The following is a 15,234-nucleotide window of genomic DNA, read 5'->3' on the forward strand; positions in this document are numbered from 1 at the left end:
CAAACCCGCTGGCACACCACAGTGAATTCAGAGTAGCTCAGCTGTACTCAGTGGAGTTACACCAGGGCAGATGAGAGTAGAATTTGGCTCCCTGACTGACTCAGGTGTACCATGACCTAAAGTATTTACCAAACTGCTTAATGTGCAATGAGGTTGTTGGATCTCAGTCAAGTTTCCAGAAGGCAGATGCTCAAATACTGCCCACATCGTAAAAATCACCATCACAGTTAAGTGTAGATGGCAATCCCAGCAGAGTTGCTAAGGACTGAGATGGTCATGGGTACCCTTGTCCAAAAAACATCTGAGTCCCTGTAGTGGGGCGGACTGCCCCACTCCTGGAAAGAGTGGGCTGCGGCAGGCCAGGGAGCCTGTGCAGACAGGGAGCCAATCAGAAAAGGACTTATGGGGAGCCAATCAGGGCCCAGTTTGGACACAGCCAATCAGGGCCAGGCTCAGCCCTATATAAAGGCGGCTCAGGAAGGGAGCAGTCTGTCCCAGGCCTTTGAGAGGGGAAGGTCAGTCTCCAAGGGTGGAGACTAGCACTGCAGACTGCACAGTGCTGGCCAGGCTCGCAGAGGCTAGAGAGCTTGAGCCCATAGCCGCTAGGCTGCAGGTCCTGAAGGGAAGGGCCTAGCGGGTGCAAGGGGCTATAGGGGAAGTGGCCCAGGGAAACAGACAGAGGAGGGGAGAGAAGGAGGACAGAGAGGCTGCCGCCAGAGGGTTCCTGGGCTGGGACCTAGAGTAGAGGGCGGGCCTGGGTCCCCCCCTTCACCCGTTGCAGTATACCCAGCCATTGGCCGTAGGGAGCGGCCACTGTACTATGCCACATCCCTGAAAAGAAGGATTGGACTCAGCGGGTGGTTGGACATGGTGGCTGGGGTGTAGAACTGCTGATTATCGACCCCCAGAAGAGGGTGCAGCTGGACTAAGGGGCCCTACCGGCAGGGCTGGTGCAACCATTTAGGCGACCTAGGCGGTCGCTTAGGGTGCCGGGATTTGGGGGGTGCCATTTTCTTCGGCAGCGACCGTGGCAGCCAGATCTTCAGCCACCCCAGTTACCGCTGGCATTTAGGGAGAGGGAGTTGGGGCAGGGGAGCGTGGAGAGGGCTGCCTGCAGCAAGTTGGGGGGGAAAGCATGCAGGGGAACTCCCCGCCCCAGCTAACCCCTGCCTTGCCTCCTCCCCGATCACTCCATGGCTGCTTCACTTCTCCCACCTCCCAGGCTTGCGGCGCCAATCAGCTTAGGTGCTGCAAGCCTGGGAGGCAGGAGAAGTGAAACAGCGACGGGGTGCTCAGAGTGCTCATGTTCGTGCTCGTGAGTGGAGCAGGAGTGAGCTGGAGCGGGGGGTGCCTCAGGGCAGAGTGTGGGGAATGGGGAGCTGCTGCAAGAGGGGTGCCTCAGGGCAGAAGGGAAGAGCTGCCGCAGGGGGGGCACCTCAGGGCAGAAGTGCGGGGGGGGCGGCAAGGTGGAAGTTTCGCCTAGGGCACAAAACATCCTTGCACCAGCCCTGACTGACGGAGGGCAGTGGCCTTGAAGAGGACACCGCCAAGCAGGGAGCAATGCGGGTCCAGAGATGCCAATGGAGGACAGAAAGACGGATGGAACACCACTAGGAGGGGGTACTCCGCCGGACAGAGCTAATCCTGGAGTCATCAGCAGGAGGCACCAGGTGGTGAGTCCCTCAACCCATTACAGTCCCATATGTGGAATATCAAGGTTTAATAAGGAAGTGGAGGGCCCCTCGTCATGGACTCTTATCTTCCAGTGCACAGGTGAGAACAAGAAGCTATGGAGTTATAAATGGAATGGAAAAGCTTTGCACATTCTCAGAGGAATTCAGAGTGGCCTCCTCCATAAGGGAGCTGCACAAACAAGACCAAGCAATGAGAAGACCCTGCCCTTGGCCAAATCCAGATAAGGCTTATCTGCCCTCAAAAATTACTTCCTGCTGGAAAACATCTTAACTGACGTGACTTATCACTCAGTGTAGGGACGGACTGTTGGGTGTTAACAGCCTCATCTAGTCATGGTGAATCATTGAGTGGATCATAGGGCTAACTGCAACCTGCTGACACGGTGCTAAACAGGACAGCCCTTGACTAAGGCTGATGTTAGTTCTAATATGGTAGAATCATAAGAGGCCAATCTGACTCCATCAGGAGCGCTTTAATGACCTGAACATAGAAAAGGAATCCTACAGAAAGTGGAAATATGGACAAATTGACAGGGAGGAATGCAAAGAAACAGCAGAAGTATGTAGGGACAAAATGAGAGAGAGGCTAAGGCACAAAATGAGTTACACCTGGCAAGTGACATAAAAGGCAATAGGATGTTTTTTAAATACATTAGGAGCAAGAAAAAGACCAAGAAAAGTGCAGGTCCTCTACTTAGCAGGGAAGGAGAGCTAACAAATGATGACATCAAGGAAGCTGAGGTGCTTAATGCCTAGTTTGCTTCAGTATTCACTAAAAAGGTTAATGATGACCAGATATTCAACACAATTAATATTGACAACTAAGGGAAGGAATGTGAACCAAAATAGGTAAAGAATATTTAAATAACATAGATGTATTCAAATCAGCAGGGCCTGCTGAATTCATCCTTGGATACTTAAGGAAATAGCAGAAGCAATCTCAGAGCTGTTTTCAATTATCTTTGAAAACTCCTGGAGGACAGGACAGGTCCCTGAAGACTTTTGAAGGGCAAACATAGTACGTATCTATAAAAAAGAGGAACAAGGCGTACCCAGGGAATTTTAAACCAGTCTGCTTAACATTGAAACCTGGAAAGCTACTAGAGCAAATTATTAAACAATCACTTTTTAACCACCTGGAGGATAATGGGGTTATAAGGGACAGTCAGCATGGATTTGTCAAGAACAAACCATGGCAAACCAACCTAATGTCCTTCTTTGATAGCATTACTGACCTAGAGTGGAGAGAGGGAAGCAGTAGACAAGACATATCTTGATTTTTTTTAAGGCTTTTGACACATTCCCACATGACATTCTCATAAGCAAACTAGGGAAATGTGGTCCAGTTGAATTTACTACAAAGTGGGTTCACAACTGGTTGAAAGATCGTACTCGCAGAGTAGTTATCAATAGTTTGTTGTCAAATTAGAAGGGCGTATCTAGTGGGGTCCTGCAGGGATCATTCCTGAATCCAATACTATTCAATATTTTCATTAAAAACTTGGATTATGGAATGGAGAGTATGCTTATAAAATCTGCAGATGACATCTAACTGGGAGGGTTTGCAAACACTTTGGAGGACAGGTTTAAAATTCAAAATTGGTCTGAAACTAACAAGATGAAATTCAATGAAGACAAGTGCACAAGATTTAAATTAATGCACAACTATAAAATAGGGAATAACTGGCTCAGAGGTAGTACTGCTGAAAAGGATCTGGGGGTGACAGTGGACCACAAACGAAATAGGAGTCATCAATGTGATGGAGCTGCAAAAAACGCTAATATGATTCTGGGGTGTATTAACAGGCATCTTGTATGTAAGACACAGGATGGAAGTGTACAGCTCTACTTGGCACTGGTGAGGCCCTAAGTGGAGTACTATGTCCACTTCTGGGCACTACAATTTGGGGAGGATGTGGACAAACTGGAAAGAGTCCAGAGGAGAACAACAAAAATGCTCAAAGGTTTAGAAAATCTATGAGGAAAGGTTGAAAAACCTGGGCATGTTGAGGCTTGAGGAAAGAAGACCGAGGGGTGAGCTGATAACAGTCTTCCAATATCTTAAGAGCTGTTTCAAAGAGGACAGTGATTAATTGCTCTCCATGTCCACTGAAGGTAGGACAAGAAGTAACGTACTTAATCTGTGGCAATGGACACTTAGAAAGTTTTTCCTAGTATTTAACCTACCTGTAAGGGTAGTTAAGCTCTGGAACAGGCTTCCAAGGGAGGTTGTGGAATCCCCGTCACTGGAGGGTTTTAAGAACAGACTGAATAAACACCTGTCAGGGATGATCTAGGTTTACTTGGTCCTGCCACAGTGCAAAGGGCTGGATTTGATGGCTTCTCAAGGTCCCTTCCAGCCCTATATCTCTAGGATTCTATCATACAGTTTGCAGCAGAGACAACGCCATAGTAGCAAAAACAACCCAAATGGTCTCAACTGTCCTGGTGGAAGCTGTGTCAAAAGATGATCCTCAGTTCTCGATCACAAGAGTCATGGGAAAGGGGAACGAGATGGTCTTTCAGGCTCCAATCAAACTACAAAGCAAAAAGGGGTGCATTTTAATGCATCACATTTCCATGCTCAGGAAACATGTCTCTTAAAATGCACCCCTTTCTTCTTTGGGATTTGATTAGAGCCTGAGACACCAGCTCATTTCCCCCTTTCCCATACAGGGAACTTAACAAAATGATCCTTTAGCCCAGTTTGTGAAAGATCAGCCAGTAACACTGCCCACGAGGGATGTGTAAAGCCCCCCTCCCAACTCTTTTGTTGCCATCCACTTCCATAAATACACAATTAAATTATCTTAATATCAGTTTTGTTGCAAAACATGATGAAGAATTTCCGCGCTAAGGCAAGACCTCAGCCACTTCCTCATGCAGCTGCAGTGTCGATAGGGGAGAGCTCAGAGAGACGACACTTCCTAAAATCCATTTCACGTTCCATGGGATATTCCAGCAATGCCCCTTCTGTGGGCTTGAAGACAGGCATGGAGTTGAGATTCCTGCTGCTGTTGCTCTGCATCTCAGGTAAGAGGAAGAATGTTGTGATACTTGGGGGTAACATGGACATTCCATGTCAGGAGCAGGTGGGATCTGGGACTATATTTTCCCTGCTTGGTTTGTCAAATGTGCTGTGAACTGTGTGAGAAACAGCACAGTAAGGAGCGTGAGGATCCCTGCCAGACCGATATCTCAAGTGATGTAAATTGACACCAGAGCGCTACTGAAGTCAATGTGGCTGCACCAATTTACACCAAATACTGGAAACTCCAGGTTCAATGGGTAAACATTTTTGAGCACCCACACATGTATCCCTGCAAAAATACAGGTGGAGATCTCAATTTTATTATTAATTTGCAATTTTCGGAGATAGATTCTGGGCCAGATAATCAGATGGCATCATCTGCCATCACAAATTGGCATCATTTAAAGTCAATGGATTGATGCAGATTTACAGCAGCAGAATACCTGGCCCATGGGTGTCCAGTTTCCATTAGAAGCCAATTATTGATATGATAGATCAAGGCCTCTAATTGTTTGTTTTAGTCACTAAAATGTCTCCTTGGATTAAATTCTGATAAAATGCTTTTGTGGGCCTGTGATGACTTATTTGCATAGACTGTAGGGTGAGCAGGGCACTTTCCCACTAGTTAGGCACAAGAGGAGCCTTAAAAATATCAGAAGCAAATTCCCTCTATCAAAATAAACATACAGGAAGTGGGAATTCCTTTGGGAGGCATCAGGGAAGCCCAAATTTGCAGTACAAAACTGGCTTAAGTCCAGTGGCAGCAGTTCTACAATATTTCCAAGCACCCCTCAGGCAGAGCTCTACAGAAAATGGTGTTATTATGTAAGTGTGACTGCATCTCTCTCCTCGACCGTCTCCACCTTTCTTGTGTCACTTGTCCTCTTAAGCCCCTGCTAAGCTCACTGCAGGATAAGACTATAAACTGTTCCTATGTGTTTGTACAGCCCCTAGCACATTCAAGCCTTGATCTTCTGAATCTCTGGACACTTGCATAATTTAAATATAAAATAACAGCTACAAGAGTTCTTCCTAAGTGCAGGTCTAGTGACCACTAGTCAGGCACTTCCTTTTCTTTTGGGTACTCGCTTCCTGCTCAATACAGAATTCTCCCTTCTCTCTCAGTAAAACAAACATTCTCTCACACACATGTCCAGAAAACGACACAGCAGCCGTAGGAAATCAGCTGTAACCATTAGGAAACCAATTCTGATCTCCCATCTGCATAATTATTTTGACATTAAGGGATTTACTTCAGATTTATGCTGGAGAGAGAGGGAGCAGAAGTAGACCTTTGTTCCCTGGGGCAATTCCCAGGCACTGAGACAAAACAGGGCCAGATTTTCAAAAAGTGCTTAGCATCCACCAGTAGCACTATTCAAAAACGTTTTCTCAACACTGTTTTTGATGGAAAATTAGTGTCTGCTCTTCATGGAAATGTCAACTTTTCACACTCACAAACTGGGGATGTGTTGTTCAACCAGTGTAGCTGCACCAGTGCAAGCCCCTATTGTAGACTTATTTCACAAGGGCGATATCCAGCTATCCTGGTATAGCTATACTGGCAGCAATGTCCCCTGTGTAGACAGGCTCTAGCTGCATACAGCTCCAATCAATCACCTCGATCCTCACTGCTTGTTTCTTAAAGCATTGAGACCTGTGCACCATCACGCAGGGCTCTGCTGACCAGCAATGGTCCATGGACTGTCCCTTGAGAACTGCTGAGGGCTTCACTTTGGCAGCCATTGCATTGTTCGCTTTGCTGGGGCATTATATCCCTTTCCCTTCCCAGCCTGGGTTGGCCTTGTCTATTTAGAGAGCATGTAGGACTGGCAAGCGATTAAACAAATTAATTGCGATTATCTGCACAATTAATCACACTGTTAAACAATAATACTATACCATTTATTTAAATATTTTTGGATGTTTTCTACCTCTTAAAATAGTTTGATTTCAATTACAACACAATACAAAGTGTACACTGTTTTGCAATAAAAAAATAAATCTACATTCGTAAGTTACACTTTCATGATAGAGATTGCACTACAGTACTCGTATGAGGTGAATTGAAAAATACTATTTCTTTTATCATTTTTACAGTGCAAATATTTGTAAACAAATATAATAATATAAAGTGAGCACTGTACACATTGTATTCTGTGTTGTAACTGAAATCAATATATTTTAAGATGTAGAAAAACATCCAAAAATATTTAATACATTTCAGTTGGTAGTCTATTGTCTAACAGTGCGATTAAAATGACGATTAATTGCAATTAATTTTTTTGAGTTAATCACATTAGTTAATGAGATTAATCAGCAGCCCTAATATGCTCTTTGGGGCAGGACTGTCTCTGTGTGACACGGGTAGAACAGCCAGGATATAGCTAAGGGCTCTCCCCAGGCGCCAGCCACCTCCTGAGCACCGCCTCATGGCCAAAGATTGCTGTGTAGGGACCTACCTCAGTTTCCCCTTTCAAGGGATTTACCAAATAAATTCCACACTGGCTTTAATGAGTCCAGTGAGAACAGCCCTACTTAGAGTCTGGTTTATTATCAGAAATTTCAAATATTAACACCAAAATTCCTTCCCCCAGCAGTAAGCTAGACACAGCCCCAAACTCTGCTAGTGTCTCAGGCTCTTCCCAACCCTACCTAGTTGGAGTTACTCACTTGGTCACAGAGTCTTCCCTGCAGAAGCCTCTCTCACTCCACTCCCTGCCATCTCTCTACAACTTCCTGATCATCCCCTCTCTGCAGCATCCTGCTGCTCTTTATAGGAGAATCAGCTTCTCCACACCCAGTTGGTTTACTACTTAAACATTGTAATAACCTTAGTCCCAGATTTGGACCTTAGCGTCCAAAATATGGGGGTTAGCATGAAAACCTCCAAGCTTAGTTACCAGCTTGGACCTGGTACCTGCTGCCACCACCCAAAAATTAGAGTGTTTTGGGGCACTCTGGTCCCTCTGAAAAACCTTCCCTGGGGACCCCAAGACCCAAATCCCTTGAGTCTCACAACCAAGGGAAATAATCCTTTTTCCCTTCCCCCCTCCAGGTGCTCCTGGAGAGATACACAGACACAAGCTCTGTGAAACTACACAGAGGGACTCCCCCTCTCCGTTCCCAATCCTGGAAACAAAAGTACTTTCCTATTCCCCCAGAGGGAATGCAACATCAGGCTAGCAATCCAACACACAGATCTCCCCTTGATTTCTTCCTCCCACCAATTCCCTGGTGAGTACAGACTCAATTTCCCTGAAGTAAAGAAAAACTTCAACAGGTCTTAAAAGAAAGCTTTATATAAAAAGAAAGAAAAATAAGTACAAATGTTCTCTCTGTATATAGATGATACAACACAGGGTCAATTGCTTAAAAGAATATTGAATAAACAGCCTTATTCAAAAAGAATACAAATCAAAGCACTCCAGCACTTATATTCATGCAAATACCAAAGAAAAGAAACCATATAACTTACTATCTGATCTCTTTGTCCTTACACTTAGAAACAGAAGACTAGAAAGTAGAACTACTTCTCCAAAGCTCAGAGAAAGCAGGCAGCCAGAAAAACAAAGACCTTAGACACTCAATTCCCTCCACCCAAAGTTGAAAAAATCCGGTTTCCTGATTGGTCCTCTGGTCAGGTGCTTCAGGTGAAAGAGACATTAACCCTTAGCTATCTGTTTATGACACGCCCCCCAAATTGCAGACAGTGGGGAAGCTCACTGGCGGCGATTTCCTTCTAGAACTTGAAAATAAACAGATTAATACAACACATACACCTTTACATATACTCCTAAGTATATAACTAACAGACTTCTACATTTTAAGAACACTTTTTAACTACTGAATTCTGGGAAACTCTCACGGGAGAGTGCATCAGCAACTTTATTAGAAGCTCCTGTGATGTGTTGAATTTCAAAATCAAAATCTTGGAGAGCTAAACTCCAACGAAGAAGTTTCTTGTTGTTCCCCTTGGCAGTATGAAGCCACTTTAGTGCAGCATGGTCAGTTTGTAGTTGGAACCGCCGTCCCCAAACATATGGGCGTAGCTTTTCCAGGGCGTACACAATGGCATAGCATTCCTTTTCACTGACTGACCAGTGACTTTCCCTCTCAGACAGTTTCTTGCTGAGAAACACGACAGGATGGAAGTTGTGATCTGTTGCTTCCTGCATGAGCACTGCTCCTATACCACGCTCAGATGCATCTGTGGTTACTAGGAATGGCTTGTCAAAATCCGGGGCCCTGAGCACAGGGTCAGACATGAGCGTTGCCTTAAGTTGGGTAAAGGCCTTTTGACACTCATCAGTCCACTTAACTGCATTTGGCTGGGTCTTTTTGGTCAGGTCGGTCAGTGGGGCAGCGATTTGGCTGTAGTGTGGTACAAATCGCCTGTAGTATCCGGCCAAGCCTAAGAAGGATTGGACCTGTTTCTTTGACCTTGGGACAGGCCACTTTTGGATAGCATCCACCTTGGCCTGTAGGGGGTTTATGGTTCCTCGACCCACCTGGTGCCCCAGGTAAGTCACTCTGTTTTGGCCTATTTGACACTTTTTGGCCTTAACAGTTAGTCCTGCCTGCCTGATGCGCTCAAAGACCTTTTCCAGGTGTAGTAGGTGTTCGGGCCAGGAGTCTGAAAAAATGGCCACATCATCGAGGTAGGCAACTGCAAATTCTCCCAGTACAGCTAGTAGACCATCTACCAGCCTCTGGAAGGTGGCGGGTGCATTTCGAAGGCCGAAAGGAAGGACATTGAATTCATACACCCCCGCATGGGTGACGAATGCTGACCTCTCCTTGGCAGGTTCATCTAGCGGTACTTGCCAGTACCCCTTGGTTAAGTCTATTGTAGAGATGAACTGGGCACGTCCCAACTTTTCCAATAGTTCATCGGTACGTGGCATTGGATAGTTGTCCGGACGAGTTACCGCATTTAGTTTACGGTAGTCCACGCAAAAGCGTATTTCCCCATCTGGTTTGGGTACCAGAACCACTGGAGATGCCCATGCACTGGTAGATGGGCGGATTATACCCATCTGTAGCATGTTTTGGATCTCCCGTTCTATAGCAGCTTGGGCATGAGGAGACACCCGGTAGGGTGGGGTTCTGATTGGGTGAGCATTACCTGTATCAATGGAGTGGTATGCCCGTTCAGTCCGTCCTGGGGTGGCTGAGAACAATGGGGCGAAGCTAGTGCACAGCTCCTTGATTTGCTGCCGCTGCAGACGTTCCAGAGTGGTTGAGAGGTTCACCTCTTCCACGCCACCGTCTTTTTTCCCGTCGTAGTAGACACCGTCAGGCCACTCAGCATCCTCTCCCTGGACTGTAAACTGACAAACCTGTAAGTCTCTGGAATAGAAAGGCTTGAGAGAATTAACATGGTACACTTTAGGCTTTAGTGAGGAATTGGGAAATGCTATGAGGTAGTTTACAGCTCCCAGGCGCTCTTGGACCGTGAATGGCCCTTCCCATGAGGCTTCCATTTTATGGGCCTGTTGCGCCTTCAAGACCATAACCTGGTCTCCTACCTTGAAGGACCGATCTCTGGCATGTCTGTCATACCAGGCCTTTTGCTCTTCTTGAGCATCCTGTAGGTTCTCTTTAGCAAGGGCTAAAGAGTGTCGGAGGGTGCTTTGTAGGTTGCTTACAAAGTCCAGCATGTTAGTTCCTGGAGAAGGCGTAAACCCCTCCCATTGCTGCTTCACCAACTGTAATGGCCCCTTAACCTCGTGACCATACACAAGTTCAAATGGTGAAAACCCTAAACTGGGATGTGGTACAGCCCTGTAGGCAAACAGCAACTGCTGCAACACTAGGTCCCAATTATTGGAGAATTCGTTGATGAATTTTCGTATCATGGCCCCCAAAGTTCCATTGAACCTTTCCACCAGGCCATTGGTTTGATGGTGGTACGGGGTGGCAACCAAGTGATTCACCCCATGAGTTTCCCACAGTTTTTCCATGGTCCCTGCCAGGAAATTAGACCCTGAATCTGTAAGGATGTCAGAGGGCCAACCTACCCTGGCAAAGATGTCTGTTAGGGCCAGGCACACAGTGTTAGCCCTGGTGTTGCCTAGAGCGACTGCTTCTGGCCATCGGGTAGCAAAGTCCACTAAAGTCAGTACGTACTGCTTTCCTCTGGGCGTCTTTTTTGGGAAAGGGCCCAGAATATCCACAGCTACTCGCTGAAATGGGACCTCAATTATGGGGAGTGGCTGGAGAAGGGCCTTGACCTGGTCTTGAGGCTTACCCACTGTTTGGCATACCTCACAAGACCGGACATACTTGGCAACGTCCTTGCCCATCCCCTCCCAGTGGAAGGACTTCCCCAACCGGTCCTTGGTTCTGTTCACCCCAGCATGGCCACTGGGATGATCATGGGCTAAGCTTAAGAGCTTCCCCCGGTACTTAGTTGGAACCACCAACTGTTTTTGCGGCTGCCATTCTTCCCGGTGTCCACCAGAAAGAATTTCCTTGTACAAAAGTCCTTGGTCTATAACAAACCGGGATCGATTAGAAGAGCTGAGAGGCGGTGGGGTGCTCCGTGCCGCCGCCCAAGCTTTCTGAAGGCTGTCATCCGCTTCCTGCTCAGTCTGGAACTGTTCCCTTGAGGCTGGGGTCACCAGTTCTTCCTCAGACTGTGGACTTGGGCTTGGTCCCTCTGGAAGCGATGTAGGTGATGGGGTTGTTTCCGTTGCTGGTGAACCGCTCTCCGCTGGTGCACCTGAGGGTATTTTAGGCTCTGGCTGAGCCTTTTGGGTATGGTTGTCTTTTGCTTCTGCCAGTTCTGGCTCGCTGGCGCCCTCTGGCGTTGAGTTTGAAGATGGGGTTGCACTTGCTGGTGCTGGTTGCTGTTCCAGTTCCGGGCCTGGGACTGGAGATGCTGTGGCTGTTTCAGTGGTAGGCATGGAATCTGGGTCCACTACCTCTGTCTGGGTCTCTGGTAACACAGACGGGGCCTCTGTGGACGGTTCAGGAACAGGAATGGGTCTGGAAGCTTGCCTGGTTTGGCTACGTGTAACCATTCCCACTCTCTTGGCCCGCCTCACCTGGTTGGCCAAGTCTTCCCCCAGTAGCATGGGGATAGGATAATTGTCATAGACTGCAAAAGTCCACATTCCTGACCAGCCTTTGTACTGGACAGGCAGTTGAGCTGTAGGCAAGTCTACAGCTTGTGACATGAAGGGGTAAATTGTCACTTTGGCCTTTGGGTTGATGAATTTGGGGTCAACGAAGGATTGGTGGATAGCTGACACTTGTGCCCCCGTGTCTCTCCACGCAGTAACCTTCTTTCCGCCCACTCTCAAATTTTCCCTTCGCTCCAAGGGTATTTGAGAGGCATCCGGGCCTGGGGATCTTTGGTGTGATGGTGGTGTAATGAATTGCACTCGCATGGTGTTCTTGGGACAGTTGGCCTTGATATGTCCCAGTTCATTACACTTAAAGCATCTTCCATCTGATGGATCACTGGGCCGAGGTGAGTTACTAGAGACTGGTGAGGTTGAAGGGTAGGGTATCTGTGGCTTTACTTGGGTGGTATGTGGGGTCTTTGGCTGTCCTCGGTTGTAGGGTTTATGGTCTGTGTGCCCCCTGGGGTAATCGTTCCCCTTGACAGTAGCTTTCTTGCTTTGTGCCAGTTCCATCCATTTGGCTCCAATCTCCCCCGCCTCAGCGATATTCTTGGGGTTTCCATCTTGTATGTACCGTGTGATGTCTTCAGGAACACCATCCAAGAACTGCTCCATTTGTATGAGGAGGTTCAGTTCTTCCAAGGTTTGAATGTTGTTTCCTGTTAGCCAGGCCTCATAGTTTTTTGCAATGTAGTAGGCGTGTTTGGGAAATGACACCTCTGGTTTCCACGTTTGGGTTCTGAAGCGCCGACGGGCATGATCTGGGGTTATCCCCATCCTGTATCTGGCCTTGGTTTGAAAAAGTTTATAGTCATTCATTTGGTGCTTAGGCATTTCAGCTGCCACCTCTGCTAAAGGTCCACTGAGCTGTGACCTCAATTCTACCATGTACTGGTCTTCGGGAATGCTGTACCCAAGACAGGCTCTTTCAAAATTTTCCAAGAAGGCCTCGGTGTCATCACCTGCCTTGTAGGTGGGAAATTTCCTGTGCTGTGGAGCAATATTTGGCACCGGGTTGTTAGGGTTGGCTGGCACATGCAGCCCAGCTTTTGCCAATTCCAGTTCATGTTTTCTCTGTTTTTCCTTCTCTTCATTCTCTTTTTGTTGTTTTTCCATTTCTTTTTGTTGTTTTTCCATTTCTTTTTGGTGCTTTTCCATTTCTCGGCGGTGCTTTTCCATTTCTCGGCGGTGGGCCACCTCTTCTTCTTCTAGTTTTCTTTTGTGTGCTGCCTCTTGGGCCGCCTGTTCTCTTTGGAAGGCTGCCAGTTTGATGCTTTCTTCCTTTTCTTTCATCTCCATCTGTCGCCTGTGTTCAGCTTCTTTGATTTGTTCTTCGGCGTCAATTTTTGCCTTAGAAGTCATGGTTCCTGTTTTCTTGTGTTGGGGTGCCCTCCGGTGTTTATCTTCTGAACTGCAGGTTCTCTGTTGCCTCCTGAAGTCTGCCTAGCAACAGTGCTTTTTTCCCTTTCTCTCTCTAGCTAATGTTCAATGAAGGGAAACCAGAAAAACCACTTTATTTGCATGCATATAAGTGCCGGTACTTGCCTCCTAATGGGAGGGCTATTGCATAACAAAAGACCCTTAACATGCAAGCCACAAACTGCGAGAGAGAGCAGAAAAAAAAAATTCTCTCTGGTTCCCTTTTAAAACCAACTGCTTCTCTCTGCTAAAAAGCCCTTAGCAGAGAAAAGAAAAATATAATATTTCTACTGGCTTCTGGGTTCTGTCTATCTCCCACCAGCTGCCACTCATGTAATAACCTTAGTCCCAGATTTGGACCTTGGTCACAGAGTCTTCCCTGCAGAAGCCTCTCTCACTCCACTCCCTGCCATCTCTCTACAACTTCCTGATCATCCCCTCTCTGCAGCATCCTGCTGCTCTTTATAGGAGAATCAGCTTCTCCACACCCAGTTGGTTTACTACTTAAACATTGTAATAACCTTAGTCCCAGATTTGGACCTTAGCGTCCAAAATATGGGGGTTAGCATGAAAACCTCCAAGCTTAGTTACCAGCTTGGACCTGGTACCTGCTGCCACCACCCAAAAAATTAGAGTGTTTTGGGGCACTCTGGTCCCTCTGAAAAACCTTCCCTGGGGACCCCAAGACCCAAATCCCTTGAGTCTCACAACCAAGGGAAATAATCCTTTTTCCCTTCCCCCCTCCAGGTGCTCCTGGAGAGATACACAGACACAAGCTCTGTGAAACTACACAGAGGGACTCCCCCTCTCCGTTCCCAATCCTGGAAACAAAAGTACTTTCCTATTCCCCCAGAGGGAATGCAACATCAGGCTAGCAATCCAACACACAGATCTCCCCTTGATTTCTTCCTCCCACCAATTCCCTGGTGAGTACAGACTCAATTTCCCTGAAGTAAAGAAAAACTTCAACAGGTCTTAAAAGAAAGCTTTATATAAAAAGAAAGAAAAATAAGTACAAATGTTCTCTCTGTATATAGATGATACAACACAGGGTCAATTGCTTAAAAGAATATTGAATAAACAGCCTTATTCAAAAAGAATACAAATCAAAGCACTCCAGCACTTATATTCATGCAAATACCAAAGAAAAGAAACCATATAACTTACTATCTGATCTCTTTGTCCTTACACTTAGAAACAGAAGACTAGAAAGTAGAACTACTTCTCCAAAGCTCAGAGAAAGCAGGCAGCCAGAAAAACAAAGACCTTAGACACTCAATTCCCTCCACCCAAAGTTGAAAAAATCCGGTTTCCTGATTGGTCCTCTGGTCAGGTGCTTCAGGTGAAAGAGACATTAACCCTTAGCTATCTGTTTATGACAAACATCACTCTCCTCCCTCCACCCCCTGTGGCAGGCAGGGCTAATAGGACACGCTGACCAACTCCAGGCTTGTGGCCCATAAAGGATCAGACCACCCCATTACAGGCTGCTTGTCACCTGATTCAGCAGGGTTTTAAAGGGAAGAGGGGAGTGATCTTTTACAAGGGCAGAGGGAAAGTTCTCTGGGTCTTGCAGCCTGTTTGTCAGAGGGGGGTTGCTTTTGTTTTGTGTTATCTTGTGAGGTTTTTTAATAAACTGTGCTCTGAGGAAAGGGTCTGAAAAGAGACTTGAGTGTGGCACCCATTCTTCCTGGGCAGTTGCAGAGTGCCTGGTACGATTTGGCCCCATTCTTGCGTGGCCTCTCAGCATTACTGCAATAAATAGGATTGATAAGGAAACACATAATAAAGGAATGAGCAGATATCTTTCTGGCTAGCTTCATTTTTCTTCAGTTGTGGAGCAGTCAGCTTCACCCAGCTAGAGATGTGTCCTAAATTATTTGAAATTAAAATAGTGGTCTACCCCCTAGGAATGGGAACAATCATGACACTGGAAAGGTCAGATGTTAGATGGGAG

At 46.7% G+C, this 15,234-nt stretch overlaps 1 protein-coding gene across 1 annotated transcript in view; it reads left to right on the forward strand.

Moving 5' to 3' along the window:
* Positions 1-15,234, forward strand: part of LOC127051458 (uncharacterized) — a gene marked incomplete at its 5' end in the record, with an annotated part of 41,089 nt that overhangs the window by 13,356 nt on the left and 12,499 nt on the right. The window contains one exon of the mRNA XM_050953788.1: positions 4,515-4,727. Coding sequence (XP_050809745.1) covers positions 4,515-4,727 — 213 coding nt within the window. The remainder of the gene's footprint in view (positions 1-4,514; positions 4,728-15,234) is intronic.

This window comes from Gopherus flavomarginatus, chromosome 5 (genome assembly GCF_025201925.1).
Source record: "Gopherus flavomarginatus isolate rGopFla2 chromosome 5, rGopFla2.mat.asm, whole genome shotgun sequence".
NCBI lineage: Eukaryota > Metazoa > Chordata > Testudines > Testudinidae > Gopherus > Gopherus flavomarginatus.